The 22,688-nt window shown below is 38.3% G+C and overlaps 1 protein-coding gene across 1 annotated transcript in view; it reads left to right on the forward strand.

Moving 5' to 3' along the window:
* The first annotated feature begins 770 nt into the window (after nucleotides 1-770).
* The window catches only part of LOC5577321 (transcription factor grauzone), a 37,244-nt gene continuing 15,326 nt past the window's right edge, over nucleotides 771-22,688 (forward strand). Inside the window, exons 1-2 of the mRNA XM_001656347.2 lie at nucleotides 771-1,036; nucleotides 1,098-1,933. Of these exons, the coding sequence (XP_001656397.1) occupies nucleotides 914-1,036; nucleotides 1,098-1,933 (959 nt within the window). The 5' untranslated portion in view covers nucleotides 771-913. The remainder of the gene's footprint in view (nucleotides 1,037-1,097; nucleotides 1,934-22,688) is intronic.

Raw genomic sequence — 22,688 nt, forward strand, 5'->3', positions numbered from 1 at the left:
CAGAAGGCGTCTTACTGTTGTGTCCGTTGCTCTACGAGTTTCTATTCTTGAATTCAATTTGCAACCTTAATAGGTTGTAACAACGCGACCTTCATAATGCATCACAATGCAAGTGAAAAATATGTGCATGAACATTTTATTTCATTGGTATCAAATAAAATTGATATGCGGCACATAAAATCTACTGCGAGGTAAAAAATTTGCATCTATCTGATTTCTGCACATAAAATATAATGGAGATTTTATTTCAGTGTAGAACATGTCAGCGGCAGGCAAAGTGGCAGGAAAAACGAGCCTACCTGGAAATTACGCATGTTTCAAGATTATGATTAGTTTATCTGTATAATTGTGTTTAAGTTCACAACTTACCACTTCATTGTGTGTCTTCATTGGTGAACACATTGTATACAAAAAGTAAAACAAACTAACTACGTTTGTTTGCAATCGTTGACTGCGTCGTACAGCTGCTTTAAATTACTATAAAATTATCCCCAACTATTTTTCACCCATAAATGGGGTTTTAAACACCCATTTCTGAACTGCAGTTGCTTTACTGTAATGAATATTGATTTACCCTTTTTACATTTCTGAATTTACCCGCTTTCTGACAGATATTGATCCTATTCCGAAATGAGCATTTTTTTACCCATTAAAGGGTAACCGCAAACGACCGTGTATGCCTCTGCAAACTACACGAAACCCCATTCCCACTTTTGCTATTCACCTTAGGCAAAAATGACATATGCATGCGTGACGTCTGATTTGATTATTGTTTGTTTGCGCATCTTTCTACCAAAATACCAAACAAAAGCATGCAGGACAAGAAAATTTTCCTTTTTCTGCCTAAAATCTGTTAGAGTTACTGAAGATTATCAATCTTTTTAAACGATTCTTTCCGGCGCAAGATTGTAAAATGAATTTTAAACAGTGTGAAATATGCTTTTCAAACGGTGCCGCGCTATACATTGATATTTTCGGGGAAGTGAATTCGAATAAAAACGTCTCCGCCATAATCGAGAAACATCTTTGGCTAGAGGTATGTAAAAATTGAAATTGAAATAATCCAAAAATTTTAAGTATACTATTTCTATGGATAGTTCAAACCGTCAAATGACCAACAAGTGATCTGTAACGAATGCTGGAATTCGTTGTATGAATTCAACAACTTTTACGAAACGGTTAAGGAAATACACAGCAATAAAGACTCGGCAGCTAAACGGGACATTTTTGGGGGAGATCCGTTCGGGGATGGTCCTTTTGCGGATAACGATAATGGTCTGGATCAGAAGACACAAGACACGGAACTTCTGGTTGAGGTAAAAGATGAACCTCCAGAAAATCAGGAGAAAAATTCTTTGCATGTTCTTACTACTGGTGAGAAGGATGCTGGCGAAGCAATTTCAAAAGCCATCACAACGAGAAGGTCAACCAGACTGAAACGGAAATGTGCCTCTGGACCACCTGATGAAAAGGTCGATCCAGTAACAGATAGACTTAAAAGACCAAATACAAGAGCTATTTACAATGAGGATACATCTTCGGAAGACGATAAGTTGGGATTTTCGGCTTCGGACGAATCCGACGATGATGAGAATCACATAGAACTGAATAGTACTTTGAAGGATCTTAAAACCCACAGTTTCAGTGAATCTGAGAATGATACAAAGGCTGAAGACGGAGATACTAAGAACTCGAAAGGGCGTCGAGCGAAACGGAAGAAGGACAGTAAACTGTTCGAGCACATTGACGAGTTCATCTGCTATGTATGTCCAGAGCGAGTAGAATTCGAAAGGTTTTATCATGCCACAATGCACTACAAGGAGCACCACAAAGAGCCAGCTTACATTAAGTGTAAAGTTTGCGATAAGCGTTGTTACACTCCCGGGAACTTCATCAGTCACGTCGCAGTACATACTGATCCGGATAAATACAGGTGAGCAGGTGCAAGCAGGCGTATTGATAGAATAACTGCTTTGGCTGGTTTTGGCCTGTTTTGGGCTGGTGAATCATCAATATTAACTTCCTTTTAGAGATTGTTTCAATTGGCTAAGAATTAACACTTGCCTATTCCAGTTGGCGGGTATTTCTCCTTACAAGTGACCACTAATTTATGATGCTGGAGCTCCATGCTTACCGTGCATGAGGTGAACAGAAGACGCATACTGTATGCGGCATACATTACCCTTTGCCTTAGACCCTTTTCTGCCCGGAATCACATCATACGGTATCACTTCGGGGTAGGCTTACCAGATGGTATCCTTTGGGAGGACATGTCCTACTTTTTGACCATGTGTCCTCCCTTTGGGCTAAAAATGTCCTCCTTTTCAAATGAATCGTATATTCAATTTCATACCCATTAATTTTTTGATTACTTATTCTCGACCTTATTGGAAGGAATTCAATTTTGATCAAGGGTTGAGTTAAGTCAAGAAAAACTTCAAAGCCAAGATTTAAATTCGGGAGAGATAGATGTAGAGCTATTGCATTAGCATCAATCAACTATCAATCAATGTAAATCATTACCAAATTCTTTGATTAATGTTTTTTTTACAAAGTATAATAACCTTTAAACAAATTTTCTACTATTTTTTGTATTACAGTTAGTTACAGAGAGACGGAACCCAAAGGGATGCTTTAGGACCAAAATATCGAAAGACAAAACGTCGAAACCCAAAACGTCGAAAGAACAAAACATCGAAAGCATTCATTTTTAAACACCGATTTGGAAATGTTTTTCAGATAACTTTTCTCACATTGTGGTCGATTTGGCACATAGTGAATTATTTATTCTTCCGGAAGAAATCTTGTTTTCTTCCAATTTTCTCCTTTCAACGTTTTGTTCTTTCGACGTTTTGTCCTTTCGGCGTTTTGGCATTCGACGTTTTGTCTTACGACTTTTTGTCACCCAACCCAGAATCGAGTATGGAAAGTATTTTTGGTTTCCTTTGGTGATAACATTTCATTAGTCTTTAAAATCCTTCTTGAACTCTTATTTGTGATCTTGTTGTACATGTTCAGTCAATATCGTTCCTTTTTATGCTATATAGGGTTGAGATGGTTTTGGAGCTTCAATAAATTAATTCATGACTTGCAATGAATGTATTTTAATTATCTTATGTTGGGGTAAAGTTATCAATCAAGCTAACGCCCACTCTTGTAACTTAGGAAAAAATGATATGAAAAAATGAGTCACTCAAGTCCATTCATTTAATTATCTATTCAACAAAGAACTGAAAGTGGTTGGTTTGGTTTGACTTTATTAACGAGATTTTTAGCCCTGGGCTAGTTCATCTCGGGACCAACGGCTTTACTTCCCTTCCGAAGGAAGTCGTCACTATAACTTTTTATGTCATAAGTGACTATGTCGGAGATGGGATTCGATCCCAGGTCCTCGGCGTGAGAGGCGAGTGTTCTAACCACTACACCAGGTCCGTCCCCATAGAACAGAAAGTGATAAAAATCCGTTTTATATGATTCCTATGGATTCGATTTTTCGTTGGACCCGTTGGCGAAAGCTAGCGGTGGTAATCCTTCTTGGACACTGTCTTGGGATAAAACCGCTTAGGAGGTCTTGTCTGAGCGGTTCCACGCCAAATCGGTAAACGATGAAACTCGACTACCTTGGATTCAAATGGAATTTTGCACATAGTTTCGATATAATAGAATAAGTTTTTTTCCACTGGTGGAGAGACCATTTAAAATCAAGAGTAACTTCTGATAAGGGCGTAAGTATTTTTACCATCACCATTTAAAAAAAAAGTACCTCGGAAACCGTTTGTTATAGAGAAAAAGTGTCTGAGGAGGGATGGTAGACAATCAAATAGGCACTGATATACACTGAAAAAAAATAATACTTATATTCTCATGAAAAAAATCGAAATTAAACCTTAAAACACAAATTGTAAAAAATAGGTATCTTCGATTTTTTTCAAATTTTTTCTGTAAAATTTCAATGTAAAACCAGATGTTTTAGGCACAGTTTCAACATGGTGCAATCTAAAATAAAAAAAAGTTTTTCTAAGAGCAACTTTTGGTGCATTCCTGAAAATTCAATTTCTGGCCGTAGAAAAGACGTTTTGATGCTGTAATATGATTCTTCTTATATCAATATCATAAAACTTAAGAAAATACGCCCGTTTCTTACATTATTCCAGATGCTCCATCAACAATCTCTTCCCACATTAATATCCCATCTACTTTTTCTTTGACATTTGACGGTTGGATGAACTGTTCGAAAAATACAGATTGTTGGAATATTGTTGAGAATTAATATAAGTATTACCACAGACAAACAGACGTAACACTGGATAAATTTCCATCGCCCACGAATTTAACGATCAGTTTAAAATACCAGTGGATGAATTTGTGTCATATTTTAGTGAAAAATTAGAAAAATTAGTAACTCATAATTACATTAAAAAGCAACAATCTTCATTTCTTAAAGATAGAAAAGCAACATTGCAAGAAAACGAAGTTGTCGTCATATGTGACTTTTCTGAAAATTACACATTTGTTCTTCAGGATGAGGCTCAAAGCCATTACTGGAACAACGATCAAGCAACAATACATCCATTTGTTGTTTATTTTAATGATGGAGGAATAGTAAAGAATTTGAGCTTTGTTGTTGTGTCTGAAGTCATGAGTCACGATACAGTAGCAGTGCATGTTTTTATATCTAAACTAATAACATCTTTGAAACAACGAATGCATATCAAACGAATGTATTTATGTCAGATGCGGCTGCATCCCAATATAAAAAAAAAAAAAAATTGCGACCTTATGTCAATTTAAATCAAAGTACGATATTGACGTAGAATGGCATTTTTTTGCCACTGCACATGGTAAAGGGCCATGTGATGCCATTGGTGGCACATTGAAAAGGATGGCTACTAGAGCTAGTCTGGCAAGACAGCATGAGCATCCAATCACTAATGCAAAAGCTTTGTATGAGCGGGCTAGTAAGCGGAGAGAAGAATACCTGACAAAATTGTCATTTTGTTTTGTGTCACAGGAAGATTACGAACAAGGATCAGATGAACTAAGTAACATACATCAACAAGCAAAGCTAATTCCAGGAACACAGAAATTCCATTGCTTTGAACCCATTTCCGAAAACAAAATCGCAGCAAAACTGTATTCAAGTGATGAGGCAGTAAGCTATTATAATGTTTATAGAAAAGTAAAAACATAATCAAATAAGTTGACATTTAAAATCTGTTCTATACCAATATATATTAAAACAAATGAAAATATTAAAATTATGTACAATAATCGTGAGAATAAATAAATAAGGTTAAGAAGTTTAAAGGCGTCTTTCCTTCTTCCCCTCCTTAACATCATTCATATCATCTTCCATCGTAATACCACAGACAAACAGAAGTAACACCTAGAACATTTTTCACAAAATTCTCTCGACCACAAATACTACCACCATCTAGTGAGCTTATTGAACGAAATAACTTTTTGTGCCACATGTCCAACAGGTGGCGGTAGTGTGAAATGTCAAACACGAAGGAAAGCGACGCGCGCGCCTCTGGTTGTGAACTTGACAACTGTTGTATTTTAAACTGATCGTTAAATTCGTGGGCGATGGAAATTTATCCAGTGTTACGTCTGTTTGTCTGTAGTAATACTTATATTAATTCTCAACAATATTGCAACAATCATCCTGTATCTTTCGAACAGTTCATCCAACCGTCTAAATGTCAAAGAAAAAGTAGATGGGATATTAATGTGGGAAGAGATTAACGTAACATCACAGACAAACAGACGTCACACTCTCATCGCTGTCCATCGACCAACTTTTTAACGATCGATTCAAATATTGGGTAGGTGGTCGACCACCCGCAGCGCTCGCGTCGTTTTTGTTCGTGTTTGACGTTTACACACTACCGCCACCTGTTGGTCCATCGGCCAACTACAGTGTTTTTAGCATTGGGCGTACATGATTTAGCGACTATGATTTTGATCGAGATTTGTTCTAAGTGTTACGTCTGTTTCTCTGTGGTAACATTGTTGATGGAGCATCTGGAATAATGTAAGAAACGGGCGTATTTTCTTAAGTTTTATGATATATCAATTCAATCCCAAATATCTTGAAGCGGTAACTTATAGGAAGATCATTGATATTAGAATTTTGAATTGTTTTTGGATAAAGAATCATATTGCAGCATCAAAACGCCTTTTCTATAACCAGAAATTGTATTTTCAGAAATACACCAAAAGTTGCCCTTAGAAAAAAAATTTTATTTTAAATTGCACCATGTTGAAACTGCCCTTAAAACATGGGATATTAATGTGGAATAAGAGATAAACGTAACATTGTTGGTGGAGCATCTGGAGTAACTTATGAAACGGGCGTATTTTCTTAAGTTTTATGATATTGATATAATTGAATCCTAAATATCTAGAAAACGGCTAGTTTTAGGGAGATCATTGTTATAAGCATTTTGAATTGTTTTTGGATGAAGAATCATATTACAGCATCAAAACGTTTTCTCTACGGCCAGAAATTGAATTTTCAGAAATGCACCAAAAGTTGCTCTTAGAAAAACTTTATTATTTTAGATTGCACCATGTTGAAACTGTGCTTAAAACATCTGGTTTTACATTGAAATTTTACAGAAAAAAATTTGAAAAAAATCGAAGATACCTATTTTTTGCAATTTGTGTTTTAAGGTTTAATTTCGATTTTTTTCATGAAAATAAAAGTATTTTTTTTTCAGTGTATATTTTTTTTTTGATTGTCTACCATCCCTCCTCAGACACTATTTCTCTATAACAAACGGTTTCCGAGGTACAATTTTTTTCTAAATGGTGGTGCCAAAAATACATACGCCCTTATCAGAAGTTACTCTCGATTCTAAACGATCCCCAATTATATGAGATAATTTTCGTCTCATATCCTACTTAATACATCTGCGCAATTTCATCCAAATCGGAATGGTACATGTCAGATTTCAGCATTTTATGGACGATTTCGCGTGGAACCGCTCTGTCTTTTGTTGTTCATTCACTAAACATGGTTGCAACTAGAAATCCTTTATAAGATTTCTATAGGTATATTCTATATTCTATAAAGGATCACTAGTTGCAACTACAAACAAAAGGAAGGGTGAATTTAATTAGCATTGAGTGTTGCAAGTCACCCCGAACAAGGGCTTTTAAAAAATTTCACATTTTTTATAATGTTTAATATGATAAAATATTTCAATACAATTTTCTGTCATCTCATTCAGTAGGAGGGTCGGGCATTAAAAGTTCAAAAAGGAATTTAGATTTTTAGATGACGTTTAAATCATGGTTTCGCCTGGTTGAAGTTGAAAAGTGTTGCAAGTCACCCCGTTTGGCGGTATATTCTATATTCTATAAAGGATCACTAGTTGCAACTACAAACAAAAGGAAGGGTGAATCTCTGAATTCACAACTTCCTTCCAAAAAAGTGGGATTTGAAACTGTCATTAAACGTGACAAGAATGGAAGAAAAGACGTTTCTCCGGAATGCGAGCTTTCTTCTGAGGGTGAAATGAACAATGTTGATAATTGCATCGAAATGAGCAAGTGAGGAAGCAAAGAGTGCCGCCTATCGTGGTCTGTTGTTCCGAATTTGGGGGATTTAGCAGGAGATCTTGAACTCCATTAGGGGAAACAAGGCGTCATTCCAAATCGCAAAGAAAGGTGACTGTCGCGTTTTGCCGGAAACTCTTAAAGATCGCGAAATTCTTCTCAAACTTCTTGAAGAGAAGAAGCACAACTTTTTTTTTACTTATGACGACAAAACTGAACGTTTGTTCAAAGTCGTCTTGAAAGGTCTCTCAAGTGACTATAAGTCACCTGAAGAGATCAAAAATTAAATTATTGATTTACTTGGATTTTTCCCAGTCCAAGTATAATCATTATGAAAAAGAGAACCCAATCTGGCATTGTTCGGAAAGGGCTTTCTCAAGAATATTATTTAGTTCACTTTAACAAAAAAGATCTAAGATGAAAATAATATTAAAGCTTTAGAAAAAGCAAAACTTATGTTCGATGACCGTGTGACATGGGAAAATTTCCAGAAACCTGGAGGAAATTACCAGAACCCCACTCAGTGTCGTCGGTGCCAAAAGTGGGGTCACGGAACAAAAAATTGTCGCATGGATGCTAAATACATGATTTGCGGAGGTTCTTCTCACGCCTGTTGAAGTAGAGTAGTGACAGCCCCCTGGTAACATTGAAGGTAAAACAGGAGTGGATGTTTGGTAGATGAGGACAGTTGTGAGAGTATGCGGGAGAGACGAAGTATAAATCAAGCGTGTGCTAGAATAAGGGCGTAAGTCGCATGATCGATTTCTCTTCATCGATTCTCTCTTCTAATAAAGGTGACAAGTAGTGGGTTTGTTAGCATGTTTTCACTTCAGAACGCTAGACAGCGATGCAATCTTGCGTCCTAAGGTGAAAAAATGCTGACAAACTCCCATCTTGTCACCTTTATTCGCAGAAGAGAGGATCGATGAAGAGAAATCGATCATGCGACTTACGCCCTTATTCTAGCACACGCTTGAAATGCAGATAAGTTGGATGATGTTTGTTTGTTATTGTTTTGTATAGGCCTTTTCATGTGACAGATCCGTCTATGCATTTGTTTACATCGGTGGAGGACCGGTGCTAACACGGGCCTGTCATTTTCATAGAAGAAATGTCAAATTGCTTCCCGATCAGCTGATTTGAGACGTCATTTGAATAGGCCTATTGTTAGTCCGTACCACGGTGTACTATATTTAAGAAGGTGATATATTACGAAAACTGACAGTTACTTGACGACGTCATTCCTATCCACCTCGAACAAATTTTCGAAAAAATTGATCTAGTGGTCCGGATGGTATATGGTACGATAGGAGTGACGTCACATGTTTTCAACCAAACTTGATGTTTACATCAGTCAAGAGCCTGCCTTGTTAATTTTTTATGCCGTGGTCCGTACTACTCCGCTGACGAGAATAAACGTAGTTCGAGAAACGCAATCAACCAATGTTTTCTTCGCCTATCACACGGATTCCGGGACGAGTGTTATTATTGTTCGGTCGAACGATTTGTATCGTGTCTACTGCGCCTTGGTTTCCAACAACGCCAAGGACGACTGTCCAGTGAAGGAAGATACCGATAAGTTAATAATATTAATAATAATATTATGCGCCAATTGCAAGGGCAATTGTAACGTTGGGACGTTTTTTTCTTTTTAAGCAAAATAATTTTGCTTTGAATTCGTTGATTTTAAGATAATATTTTGAGTTTTAGTTTAAATTGAATTAACAGGAAAACGGGTTGACGTTTTTCTCTTTTTAAGTAAAATTATAGTTTGAATTGTTAAAAAACATTTGTAAAATTAAATAACTATTTGTAAATATCGACGAAAAGTATCTTGGATTTAGTTTTGAATGCTCATTTTGACTTTGCCTCATGGGAACTTGCAATAGAAACTGCATGTAATTGGTTTGTGTCTAGGCTAAATGTATGCCATAAAAAGACGTAGTGAGTGCAGTAATGGCTCCTGAATATATGTAACTCATTTACACCATCTTGACGAACCTGAAGAAGCGCTAAGATCGCCATCGAAAGAGTCGTTGGCGCGATTTATAGACAAAAAGGGGATTGTTCAATGTAGATTTCTTTAAGCAAAAAAGACTTAAGCTCGGTCATTTCGTTCTTAACAAGGCTGGAGTATAGAAGTTATCGCGGTTTTTAAGTTTCGAGTTAGATTTTTCTGTGCCCTTCGTTAACGTACCGAAGGTAGTTTGTGTAAAGAGGTGAATTTTAAGTGAAGTGTCTAAAACGGTTTTTTGTTTTTTGTAGTAAATTGTACGTGTTTCCGGTCGTTTTGACCGTGGCCCCACGTTGGGCGCCAAATGTAACCGTTCAAATTCCACGAGGTTTGCGTAAACTCGGTGGCTTAGGCGCCACTCCCGGAAACCGAGAGACCACCGGTCGTTTTCAACTTTTCCCGACTACTTTGAGACTTTTTCCTCAGGGGACTCGTGAACGGCTTTACTATCTTCTCTCTCACCTTGACGAACCTTCTAACTTCACGCCCAAAAGTTTACCTTCGACCCACAAAAAGTTTTACCCCAAGACCTTAAACTCGTTCAACCCGATCGTAACCTAAATGGAGTTTGGAAGTCTGAAATGCCAACCTACCAGAAAACGAAAAACTAAATATCTGTAAAAGGGTGAATTCTTCGATTTGCCCAAAACGGAAAATCAATCGGCTTTCAAAACTTCAACTACTCTTTATTGACGGAAACTCATTCGGGTTGGACCTATTTATTGACGGGTATTAAGGGAAACTATCATGGCCATGAAAAAGGTTTCCACGTACCTGCGCAGGTTTTTCGGTGACTCGATGACGGTTGACGTATCCGGCGGTTGCCGGCGAAGGACGGTGATCGTTTGATCGCTCCTCGGAGCAATGGCGGGAACGTTGCTTGTCCGCTGACGCTGCTGTAATGGCGGCAGCGACGAAGGGTCTGAGCTCGGGGAGTATGGCCGAATTAACGTTGCGGAGGAGGTGGAGGCTGGACGGAAGGCTTCCGATTTGGTCTTCTTCGAGAGCTGCAACGACGGATTGTCGTGCTTCCCGGGATTTGACCGCCTCTTCAGGGACAAGGCCAACCAAATACCACTAAAAGAAAGTTCGCGAAATTATACAGCGTTCCGCACACCGAAAGGACTTTTTAGGTTCAAGGTTGTGCCATTTGGTCTCAAAAATGCACCTTTTACAATGACGAGATTAATGAATCGAGCAATTGGTTTTGACTTAGAGCCAAAAGTATTTATTTATCTCGACGATATTATAATAATTAGTGAAACTTTTGAGGAACATTTATATCTCCTGAAGGAAGTCGCTGCTAGGCTCAGGAAGGCAGGACTGACAATTTCAGTAGAGAAAAGTCGATTTTGCAGGAAACAGGTTCGGTATCTGGGGTATTTGCTTACTGAAAACGGTCTAAGTATTGAGAGTTCCAAATTGGAACCAATTTTGAACTACCCTAGACCAAAAACTGTAAGGGAAGTCCGGAGATTAATGGGACTTATGGGATTTTACCAAAAATTTATCCCACGATACAGTCACCTTACTGCACCAATAACCGATTTATTGAAGAAGTCGAAGAAGTTCAGATGGTCGGATGAAGCAGAAGAGGCACTGACGCAATTAAAAGCAGTCCTCACTTCAGCGCCAGTTTTAGGAAACCCGGATTATACACGTCCATTCATTATAGAAACGGACGCATCGCAGCTAGCAGTTGGCGCAGCTTTATTACAGGAATTTGACGAAGGAAAACGGATTATAGGTTATTTTAGCAAGAAACTATCTAGCACACAACGCAAGTATTCAGCAACTGAACGAGAGTGCTTAGGAGTACTTCTAGCAGTGGAGAACTTCAGACACTACATTGAAGGTTCCACATTTACCGTCATAACCGATGCTAAAAGTATCACATGGCTATTCTCGCTCTCAGCTGCCAACGCTAATTCAAGGTTATTGCGTTGGGCACTGAAGCTTCAATCATATGATTTCACACTACAATATCGGAAAGGCAAGGACAACATTCTAGCCGATTGTTTGTCCAGGATAGAAACAGTTACCTGTGTAGACCAAGAATATGAGAAACTTGTGGACCAAATCACAAAGGATCCGATTAACTTTAAGCAGTTTATGGTCAAAGGAGATCGCATCTATAAGTACGTGGTTGATACTAACAAGTTCACCGATCGACGCTATGAGTGGAAATATTATCCACCCACGCAAGAGCGGGATGGATTAATGCGTACCATACATGAACCAGCGCATCTTGGGTACGACAAGACGCTAAATTCTCTAAAAGAGAAGTTTTATTGGCCTCGAATGGCCACAGACACAAAAGAGTTTTGTAGGTCTTGCTTACCGTGCAAAACGTCAAAAGCAACGAACGTTAACCCTACCCCACCCATGGGATCACAGAAAAAGTTTTGCGATCATCCTTGGCAACTAATTACATTGGATTATGTTGGACCATTTCCGCCGTCTGGAAAGGGCAGAAGCACCTGTCTGTTAGTTTTGACAGATGTGTTCACAAAATTCGTTTTGGTGCAACCTTTTCGTCAAGCAACAGCATCGACTTTGGTGCAATTTTTGGAGCAGGCAGTATTTTTGTTGTTCGGTGTACCGGAAATGATTTTGACCGACAATGGTACCCAATTCACTTCCAAGGAATTCGCTAATTTATTACAGCACTATGGAGTGAAGCACTGGTTGACTCCATCGTATCACCCTCAGGTGAACAACACCGAAAGAGTTAACAGGGTAATCACTACTGCCATAAGGGCAACCATAAAAGGCAATCATCGAAACTGGTCGGATAATTTGCAGCAAATTGCTAATGCGATTCGTACATCGGTTCACGAATCTACAAAATATACTCCGTATTTTTTAACATTCGGGAGAAATCAGGTATCGAATGGTAAGGAGTATGAAAGAATGCGAACAACAAACACTAAAGATGTTACAAGCAATTTAACCAATACTGATAGGGAAAAACTTTACCAACAGGTTCGGAAGAACTTAGCAGAGGCGTATCAAAAGCAAAGCAAATACTATAATTTAAGGTCAAACACTAAAGCTCCATCGTATCAAGTAGGAGAGAAGGTACTTAAGCGTAATACGCTGCTTTCGGACAAAGCCAAAGGCTATTGTGCCAAATTAGGGGCAAAATTTGTACCAGCAATTATAAAGAAAGTATTAGGAGATAGTTATGAATTGGAAGACCTAAACGGTAATCCATTTGGCATATTTCATGCCAATTTTCTTAAGAAATTTTAGAATTGATAGCTAATCAAGCTATGACATAATCCCGGAGGAAAATGTACCAAGTGAAACTTTCGTTCCACACAAAAAACACATCAATGATGGCAATTAGCGAAAAGAACTAAAGCTAGAGTTAGTTTACATAAATTTCCTAGCCTTACAATAATTCAAATCTACTTACTGACTATGTAAATGTTAAATCTATATTAGTAATAAAAGAGGGATAGTTCGAAAGTTATAAGTTTAAAAAAAGCACTCACCAGTTTTTTTTCCGGTTGTCATCATTCGACATTCGGGTCGCCGGGATGATTTTATTGCGCCGTAGTGTTTCCGCTTCCGCGTCCGGTACGGACAGGAGTGTGAGAGTGGGAACACGGAGTGGTACGTCGCGACGTCCACTCCCACACTACCTGGGTACATTCCCGGGGAAGAAGTTCCGCACTTCCGTTCTCGTCGCGCGTTGAGGTTATGGTTGGAGATCCGTCGGACATCAGCTCCGTCGTGGATGCGTTGGACATCAGCTCCGTCGTCGCGTTGATGCTGGTGGCTCAATTGCTGGGTGACGTCCCGCTATCCTGGGAACGCTCCTGGGTGGACACATGGTGCCTTCTTCAGTGGAAGATGTCACCCGCGTGGTGACTGCTTTCGCGTTTTTTACGAGCGCAAACGTCTGCGCCGATTTTTTTTCCCTCGCTGACGATCTGTGAAAGAGACCACAAAGCAATTAATTACTTACATAAGAGAGAGAAATACTGAATACTCCCCCCGTTTTCGAGAATTTCGGCTTGAATTTCACTTTTTTCACTGCACTCGCGCCGCGTTACATTCACTCGAGTCGGATTGGAAGTAAACATTGAATCGCAGTCTTTCCGTTCCGTTTTTTATGCGTTCCGACAGGTGACAGATGATAGTGCGATGTTTTCGCATGTCGCGCGTTGACAGTGCGATGAATTTGTTAACCTGTCAGTTCGATTTTGCTGCATGGGTCGATGTTCAGTTTGATGGAAATAGAGTTGTGCGATTCTTTTAGTAGCAAATTCTGGTGTCGGAAAGAGATCCGAATTTTGAATTTGTTTAAGTTTTCGGTTTTGTTTAGGAGAAACAGGTGTTAGGTCAGACAATGGTTTCTGATGAATCCTGTTGATTCTATTTTGAGCAGTTTGATTGCAAAAGTGTCAAATAATGATTTGATGAGGCAATCGACTGTGATTTTTCGTAATGATTAGCAATGTTGACGAACGTGGTTCGTTGTGCTGATCGTTAGTTTCGTCGTGGTAACACAAACTCTATTACCATCTACTGAAAATTGAACCGTCGTATTGAGTTTTGGTTTAGATTGTTTCAACTGCAGAAGATGTTTTACTTTTGGTATTTGAAGATTATGTATTTTATGAGTTATGAAAATTTGATCAGTCTTCCTGATCAAATTTTCATAAAACCAGGTGGTGTGATGTAACGTTGGGACGTTTTTTTCTTTTTAAGCAAAATAATTTTGCTTTGAATTCGTTGATTTTAAGATAATATTTTGAGTTTTAGTTTAAATTGAATTAACAGGAAAACGGGTTGACGTTTTTCTCTTTTTAAGTAAAATTATAGTTTGAATTGTTAAAAAACATTTGTAAAATTAAATAACTATTTGTAAATATCGACGAAAAGTATCTTGGATTTAGTTTTGAATGCTCATTTTGACTTTGCCTCATGGGAACTTGCAATAGAAACTGCATGTAATTGGTTTGTGTCTAGGCTAAATGTATGCCATAAAAAGACGTAGTGAGTGCAGTAATGGCTCCTGAATATATGTAACTCATTTACACCATCTTGACGAACCTGAAGAAGCGCTAAGATCGCCATCGAAAGAGTCGTTGGCGCGATTTATAGACAAAAAGGGGATTGTTCAATGTAGATTTCTTTAAGCAAAAAAGACTTAAGCTCGGTCATTTCGTTCTTAACAAGGCTGGAGTATAGAAGTTATCGCGGTTTTTAAGTTTCGAGTTAGATTTTTCTGTGCCCTTCGTTAACGTACCGAAGGTAGTTTGTGTAAAGAGGTGAATTTTAAGTGAAGTGTCTAAAACGGTTTTTTGTTTTTTGTAGTAAATTGTACGTGTTTCCGGTCGTTTTGACCGTGGTCCCGCGAATCTTCTATTCGTGCTTGAGATTATTCGTACAAAAAGGTAATTTTTAGATTTTAAATTTGTGTTTTGACAAAATATTAATTTGTGCCATTCGCGTTGGACTTTCCAGCGCTTAGGCGCTTTTTGTATTACGGGCTGGTTTGAGAGTTTCGACAAGTGGAGTCAGTTTGGGGTTTACCCGTGGCGTCTTCGGCGCCATCATCGTCAAGCATTCGAGCTCGGGATCCACTAAGGCCCGCCGTAAAGGTAGCTAAACGGAGGGAGGTGAAGTTCGTCAACCCTTCGAACGAAGTTCTCCGACGGTCGCCAAAAACCGTCGTTAGTTCACCTTACGCTACAACCCCGGTGAACGGAGTCCGAGAGCGCGATCCCCGTACGTCGCCAATTATCGTACGCCGGATCGGACCAAATCTGAAGGTGAGGGGTTTCATTTCATCGCGTGCGGTCAGAGCCCCCAAGGCAAAGCCGTGCGTCGGTACGTTGGCCTTGACCCTGAAGAGGCGGTCAAATCCCGGGAAGCACGACAATCCGTCGTTGCGGCTCTCGAAGAAGACCAAATCGGAAGCCTTCCGTCCAGCCTCCACCTCCTCCGCAACGTTAATTCGGCCATACTCCCCGAGCTCAGACCCTTCGTCGCTGCCGCCATTACAGCAGCGTCAGCGGACAAGCAACGTTCCCGCCATTGCTCCGAGGAGCGATCAAACGATCACCGTCCTTCGCCGGCAACCGCCGGATACGTCAACCGTCATCGAGTCACCGAAAAACCTGCGCAGGTACGTGGAAACCTTTTTCATGGCCATGATAGTTTCCCTTAATACCCGTCAATAAATAGGTCCAACCCGAATGAGTTTCCGTCAATAAAGAGTAGTTGAAGTTTTGAAAGCCGATTGATTTTCCGTTTTGGGCAATTCGAAGAATTCACCCTTTTACAGATATTTAGTTTTTCGTTTTCTGGTAGGTTGGCATTTCAGACTTCCAAACTCCATTTAGGTTACGATCGGGTTGAACGAGTTTAAGGTCTTGGGGTAAAACTTTTTGTGGGTCGAAGGTAAACTTTTGGGCGTGAAGTTAGAAGGTTCGTCAAGGTGAGAGAGAAGATAGTAAAGCCGTTCACGAGTCCCCTGAGGAAAAAGTCTCAAAGTAGTCGGGCAAAGTTGAAAACGACCGGTGGTCTCTCGGTTTCCGGGAGTGGCGCCTAAGCCACCGAGTTTACGCAAACCTCGTGGAATTTGAACGGTTACACAATCATAAGTCCAATTTTTGGGCTTGCCCTTCGCGTGGGCGAGTCGTCGAGGCTCGTGCCAGGCAGATGAAAGATAATATCCGTTACGATAACGGTCGTTTCCAGAATTTGCCTGGTAGATTATCAAACAATGCTATTTTTTCAGTAAACGATCGCTTGATTAGGAATCATACCCATCAGGAAGATTGTAATCATTTTTTTTTCTCTGTTCGGATGCGCCACTGCGACCAGTATTTAGATCTATTGTGGCATTACCCGTATCCTTAGTGTATAGTGCATGTCGCATTACTCCATTTCCATTGATAGGTAATGAAGCATCGATTTCTGTACAGTTTTTGTTTTGATTCCTCAGAAATTGATAAAAATCGACTATGATAAAAAGGTCCCGCTATTTACACCCTTCATAGAAATTTACATCTCAGCGAAGGCGCGCCCCTTAGCAAACATAATCGATTAAATTTCTGAGGAACCAAATCGGTACTACTGATATTTGACCATGCAACGGAACTCTAGTCACATCCTTGTTTCGCTTTTAGTTTAGTCCCAGAAAAATACTAGAAAAAAAGGGGCTTTATGCTAGCAGCAAAACCGAATCAAGCTAGAAAATTTGTTTAGTAATCAGAATTCACGTGAGTCCTTGAATTACCAGTACTTACAGTCCTTGTTGAGTTAATACTCATGATTGTTATCCTGGCTTCAAGTGTAGTCTCGGGACTGACCAACTCCGAGTCTTTAACCATCTGCTAGGTAAAATAGATTAATTTTCAGAAACTGTTGCCAGTAACAAGGACTTTGTACCGCGAATCCTTGAATTACCAGAACATATTACCCTAGCCCGACAAACAAGATGAGACTAGAGTTCAAATGGGTAGATCTTACCCCGCAACGCACCACGAAAAGGTGATCTACCCGCGTTACGGGTAAATTGTAATCATGCTCATTCACAAACTAATTTTAATCCGTCGGGTAGCCGGTCGAATCTTTTAATTTGAACCCACTTCAAGTGATATGTCCCTCTGATTTTATTTTTATAATTGAACAATTGAAGCAAATGATTGATGCAATGTTCAAAGCCACCACTATGACTGAAGCAGTCCAAGTTGGTGTAAAATTTACTAATCAAATTGTATTGGATTACGTTTTTCTAATAGATCCAATAAATAATAATTTAAATATTTTAAATTGGAATGCTAGTTCTTTGAATGGTAAAGAGGACGAGCTGTTTAATTTTCTTACAGCTAATAACGTGCATATAGCAGTTATTACTGAAACGTATTTAAAACCTGAATCTAAACTCAAAAGAGATCCTAACTTTTTTGTTTATCGTAATGATCGACTTGATGGGGCATGAGGGGGAGTTGCAATCATCATTCATAGGCGTATAAAACATCAACTGTTTTCATCATTTGAAACTAAAGTTTTTGAAACTTTAGGTGTTTCAGTTGAAACACAACTTGGTAAATATACTTTCATAGCTGCCTATTTGCCTTTTCAATGCTCTGGACAGCAAGTTAATTTGCTCCAAACTGACTTGCGAAAATTGACTCGCAACAAGTTCAATTTTTTTGTCATTGGTGATTTTAATGCCAAACATCGGTCATGGAATAATTCTCAAAGTAATACCAACGGCAGAATTTTATTTGATGAGTGCTCTTCAGGATATTTCTCAATTCAATACCCTGATAGCCCTACATGTTTTCCTCTTCTAGAAATCCATATACGATTGATTTGGTCTTAACCGACTCTAGTCATCTTTGTAGCCAACTGATTACTCATGCTGATTCTGATCATGTCCCTGTTACATTTCAAATATCCCATGAAGCAGTTCTCAATCCTATCAGCTCCACTTTCAATTATTTTCGAGCCGACTGGAATATATATGAAACATGTATTGACTCTAATCTTAATGTTAAAATTCCTTTATAAACAGAACTTGATATTGACAATGCTCTTGAAACTATAACAAATTCCATTTTTGAAGCCAAGAGCATTGCAATTCCAAAATGTGAAGTAAAAATTGAATCCGTGTTTATAATCTTAAACTCTTGATCCGTCTTAAAAATGTGAGGAGAAGGCAATTTAAATGCACTCGCGATCCTGCTATGAAAATGATATGGCAGGATTTGCAGAAAGAAATCAAGAAACGTTTTGCACAATTAAGAAACAAAAAAATTGAAAATAAGATTTCTCAATTGGAACCTGGCTCTAAGCCCTTTTGGAAATTATCTAAAATTTTTAAAAAAACCTCAGAAGTCAATACCGGCATTGAAAGAGGAAAACAAATTATTACTAACTAATTGCGAAAAAGCTCAAAAACTTGCTATGCAGTTTGAAAGCGCGCCCAATTTTAATTTAGGACTTACTAGTCCAATTGGAAATCAAGTTACTCAGGACTTTGAAAATATTCTAAATCAAGAGAACGTTTTCGAAAATGCCTGGGAGACTGATTTGGAAGAAGTGAGAACTATTATTAAAAAAATCAAAAATATGAAAGCTCCTGGCGATGATGGAATTTCCTACATCCTCATCAAGAAACTTCCAGAAAGTAGCTTATCATTTTTAGTTGATAAATTTAACAGATGTTTTCAATTAGCATATTTTCCTGACAAATGGAAAAATGCTAATGTTGTTCCAATTTTAAAACCAGACAAAAATCCTGCAGAAGCTTCTAGCTATCGTCCAATCAGTTTGCTTTCCTCCATCAGTAAACTTTTTGAAAAGGTCATTTTGAACAGAATGATGGCCCACATCAACGAAAATTCAATTTTTGCCAATGAACAGTTTGGATTCCGCCATGGACATTCGATCACTCATCAACTCTTACGTGTAACAAATTTGATCCATTCCAACAAATCTGAAGGCTATTCTACTGGTCTTGCTCTTCTAGGCATAGAAAAAGCATTCGACAGTGTTTGGCATGAAGGTTTGATTGTAAAATTAAAAAACTTTAATTTTCAAACATACATTGTTAGAATAATTCAAAGTTATCTGTCAAATCGTACACTTCAGCTTAATTATCAGAACTCCAGATCTCAAAGACTTCCTGTAAGAGCTGATGTTCCCCAAGGCAGCATTTTGGGACCAATATTATATAATATTTTCACATCTGACTTACCTGAGTTACCTCAGGGATGTCAAAAATCCTTGTTTGCGGATGACACAGGCCTCTCCACCAAAGGACGAAGCCTGCGTGTCATCTGTAGTCGATTGCAAAAAAGTTTGGATATTTTTTCTTTATACTTACAAAAATTGAAGATTTCTTCTAATGCTTCCAAAACTTAACTAATAATATTCCCACATAAACCAAAAGCTCTTTGTTTGAAACCTTCAAGTAGACATGCTGTCACGATGAGAGGGGTTCCAATAAATTGGTCAGATGAAGTTAAGTATCTAGGGCTCATGCTAGATAAGAATTTAACTTTCAAAAATCACATTGAGGGCATTCAAGCCAAATGTAACAAATATGCAAAATGTCTCTATCCCCTTATTAATAGAAAATCAAAACTTTCTCTTAAGAACAAGCTTTTGATATTCAAACACATTTTCAGGCCAGCCATGTTGTACCAATATGGACTAGTTGTTGTAATACCAGGAAGAAAGCTCTGCAGAGAATTCAAAATAAAATTTTGAAAACGATTCTGAAGCTTTCTCCTTGGTATAGTACTAATGAGTTACATAGAATATCCAATGTTGAAACATTGGAACAAATGTCAAATAAAATAATTAATAGTTTCAGGCAAAAATCGTTACAATCTTCTATTGCTACGATTAATGCGTTATATGTTTAGGTTAAGTTAGGTTAAGTATATTCAAAGCGTTTTTTTCTCTCTTATAAGCAGGTGAAATCAACTCACCTGTAAAAAATCTGAACTGCTACAGCAAATGAAATGTAATATGCAGGGTTCTGAATTTTCGTATCAGTGATGCGAAATCTACGATTTTTCGCACGTAAGGAGAATGCTTTTTTCGCTTCCTCACGTGAACATCTTTTATCGCTCCCTTTTTCCCTGGAGCTACGATGGTGGATAACCGAAAATCACTCCACTCCGGGGATAATATACTTTTCACTCCATCATATTTTCGCTCACCAACTGCTCCCGAGAATTATCACTATGTGGATAAACAAAAACTAGTGCCTGCGACGGGATTCGAACTTGAACATTGCTAAAAACAACCGCGATGCATGCACGCTAACCATACCACCACACCAAATTGACGAAAGGAGTGGTTAATTTGGTGCATAAAAGCAACTGCTGCTTGTGGATCGGAGAAAGAGAAAACAAACTTCTCACAGCTGCGGAAATGTGCAATTATCTATTTTCGCTTTGTTTTGTGGATGGATAAAATCGCAAGGCAGCTAATCGCTGAAAATTGCTGTGAGGGATAAATCCATTATCGTGAGAGTGAGTGAGAATTCGGAAGCCTGGTAATATGTTGTTAACAAAATGTTAATACAATCTTAAATTTGTTTTACCAAATTAGGATGATAGTGTTGTCTAATAACACAGAACACCTAGATATAAGAAATGAATGTAATGTTTGGAATGATACTAATAAGGAAATAAAAAAAAACGAAATTTGCAGCAAGGCCAGTAAACGTCAAAATCCCATACAAAATCAAAACAATGCAGAGGCCTGTAGTCTATGGTTTATTATGATCTGGGGGGTGCGAGCTGGATATCAACAAGCAGCCAGGCTGCTGTCAAGCTAAATTTTTCATGAAAATGATCCGAGTATGCCTAGGAGTATGCGGTCACTACTTAGTCACGCTAAAAACTGTTACTTATTCCTATTTTTGAAAAGACGTTATACTTGGTCTTATTTATGCATAAGTTTATCAAAAGTCTGGTAAAATATATTTCTTACTCAAGCGATCACATCTGCACTGGCTCATGCGCCGTCTCATGAGAAAATCTCAATATGACAGTGCATTTGAGCCTCGCAGGCGAAGGAAGGTTTCAGAAGCAAGAAAAAGGGAATAAAACTACACTCAGAAACACGGATGACTAAATTTTAGTAATTTATGACTATTTTCATCCTGCAGGGAATTTTATTCCTATTAGTCAATTCACCTGGGTTGAAGCATCGCTAAGCTTCAACCCAGTCGAAATGACAGTTAGGCTAAAAAATCACAGCAGAATGAAAGAGTGGCAGATAGAAAATAGTCATTAATGCATAAACTTTAGTAATTCTGTGACTATTTTTATTTCTGAGTGTACGAATTAAACTGCCCGTAGGCAGTTTGAAAGGACTGACGTGGTTCAACGCGGTTGAGGTTCTAGCATTTGAATTGAAAAGCTTGCGCTGGCCACCGAAAAAGCATAGGCATAGACCGAAGTCGTATGCTTCCGTGGAGTTATTGTACTAGGCAAACATAACTGCATAAAAGTACTCCTAGTAAGCGCATCTGACGAGCCTCACGAGATGTCTCATGAGACTCGCTCACTAAGATATATTTTGTACGTATCCGCATCTCGTGTCTTACATAATTTGTGAGCTGTAATCATTATGAAAAAGAAAACCCAATCTGACATTCTTCGGAAAGGGTTTTCTCAAGAATATTATTTAGTTCACTTTAACAGTATCGTAATCCGGGATAACATTGATCATTTTCGTTTTCTTCCTTCTTTCTTTTTGGCGTTACGTCCCCACTGGGACAGAGCCTGCGCTTCTCAGCTTAGTGTTCTTATGATCACTTAAACAGTTATTAACTGAGAGCTTACTATGTCAATGACCATTTTTGCATGCGTATATCGTGTGGCAGGTACGATGATACTTTATGCCCTGCGAAGTCGAGAAAATTTCCAATCCGAAAAGATCCTCGACCGGTGGGATTCGAACCCATGACCCTCAGCTTGGTCTTGCTGAATAGCTGCGCGTTTACCGCTACGGCTATCTGGGCCCCAATAATTAAAAATTTTCTTTGAAAATGCATATGTTGCTAGTTTTATTTTTTTAAAACAAGTACTCACACCCAATGCTCGTGTCTTTATACTGTATTTTGTTTTCTTAAAGTTTAAAGCATGTTAAAAAAAATGTTTTAAGTGATTTTTTTATTTAGCTGATGTGGGGTAACATTGATCACCTAGGAAGACAACGTACGTTAATATTGAAAATATCATTACTTACTAAAATCATGGTCCCTGAATTTGAATATGAAGGCCAAACTCCTACAAGTCATTTACTTTTTGAGTTATTTCAAAATTAAAAACTCCTTGAATTGTGGAATACGCCTAAAGGTAGGCAACTTCCTTAGGAAATTCTGCATTCTTTATAGTAATTTGTGAAATATGCTTAATTGACCATATTTGTAAAAGTTTTGACAACGTAATCGTTTTCAGCGATGTTATTTTTAGTAACAACAGCATTTCTCTTGCTCATATCGTTTTCGGAACTCATGTGAGACATGATTCTTTGATCGTGTCATCCATAATCATAAAAATCATTATTTGCAAATGTTGAAAAATTTACGCAACTAAATTTTTGCAATAAC

The sequence above is a fragment of the Aedes aegypti genome, chromosome 3, assembly GCF_002204515.2.
Source record: "Aedes aegypti strain LVP_AGWG chromosome 3, AaegL5.0 Primary Assembly, whole genome shotgun sequence".
Classification (NCBI taxonomy): Eukaryota; Metazoa; Arthropoda; class Insecta; order Diptera; family Culicidae; genus Aedes; species Aedes aegypti.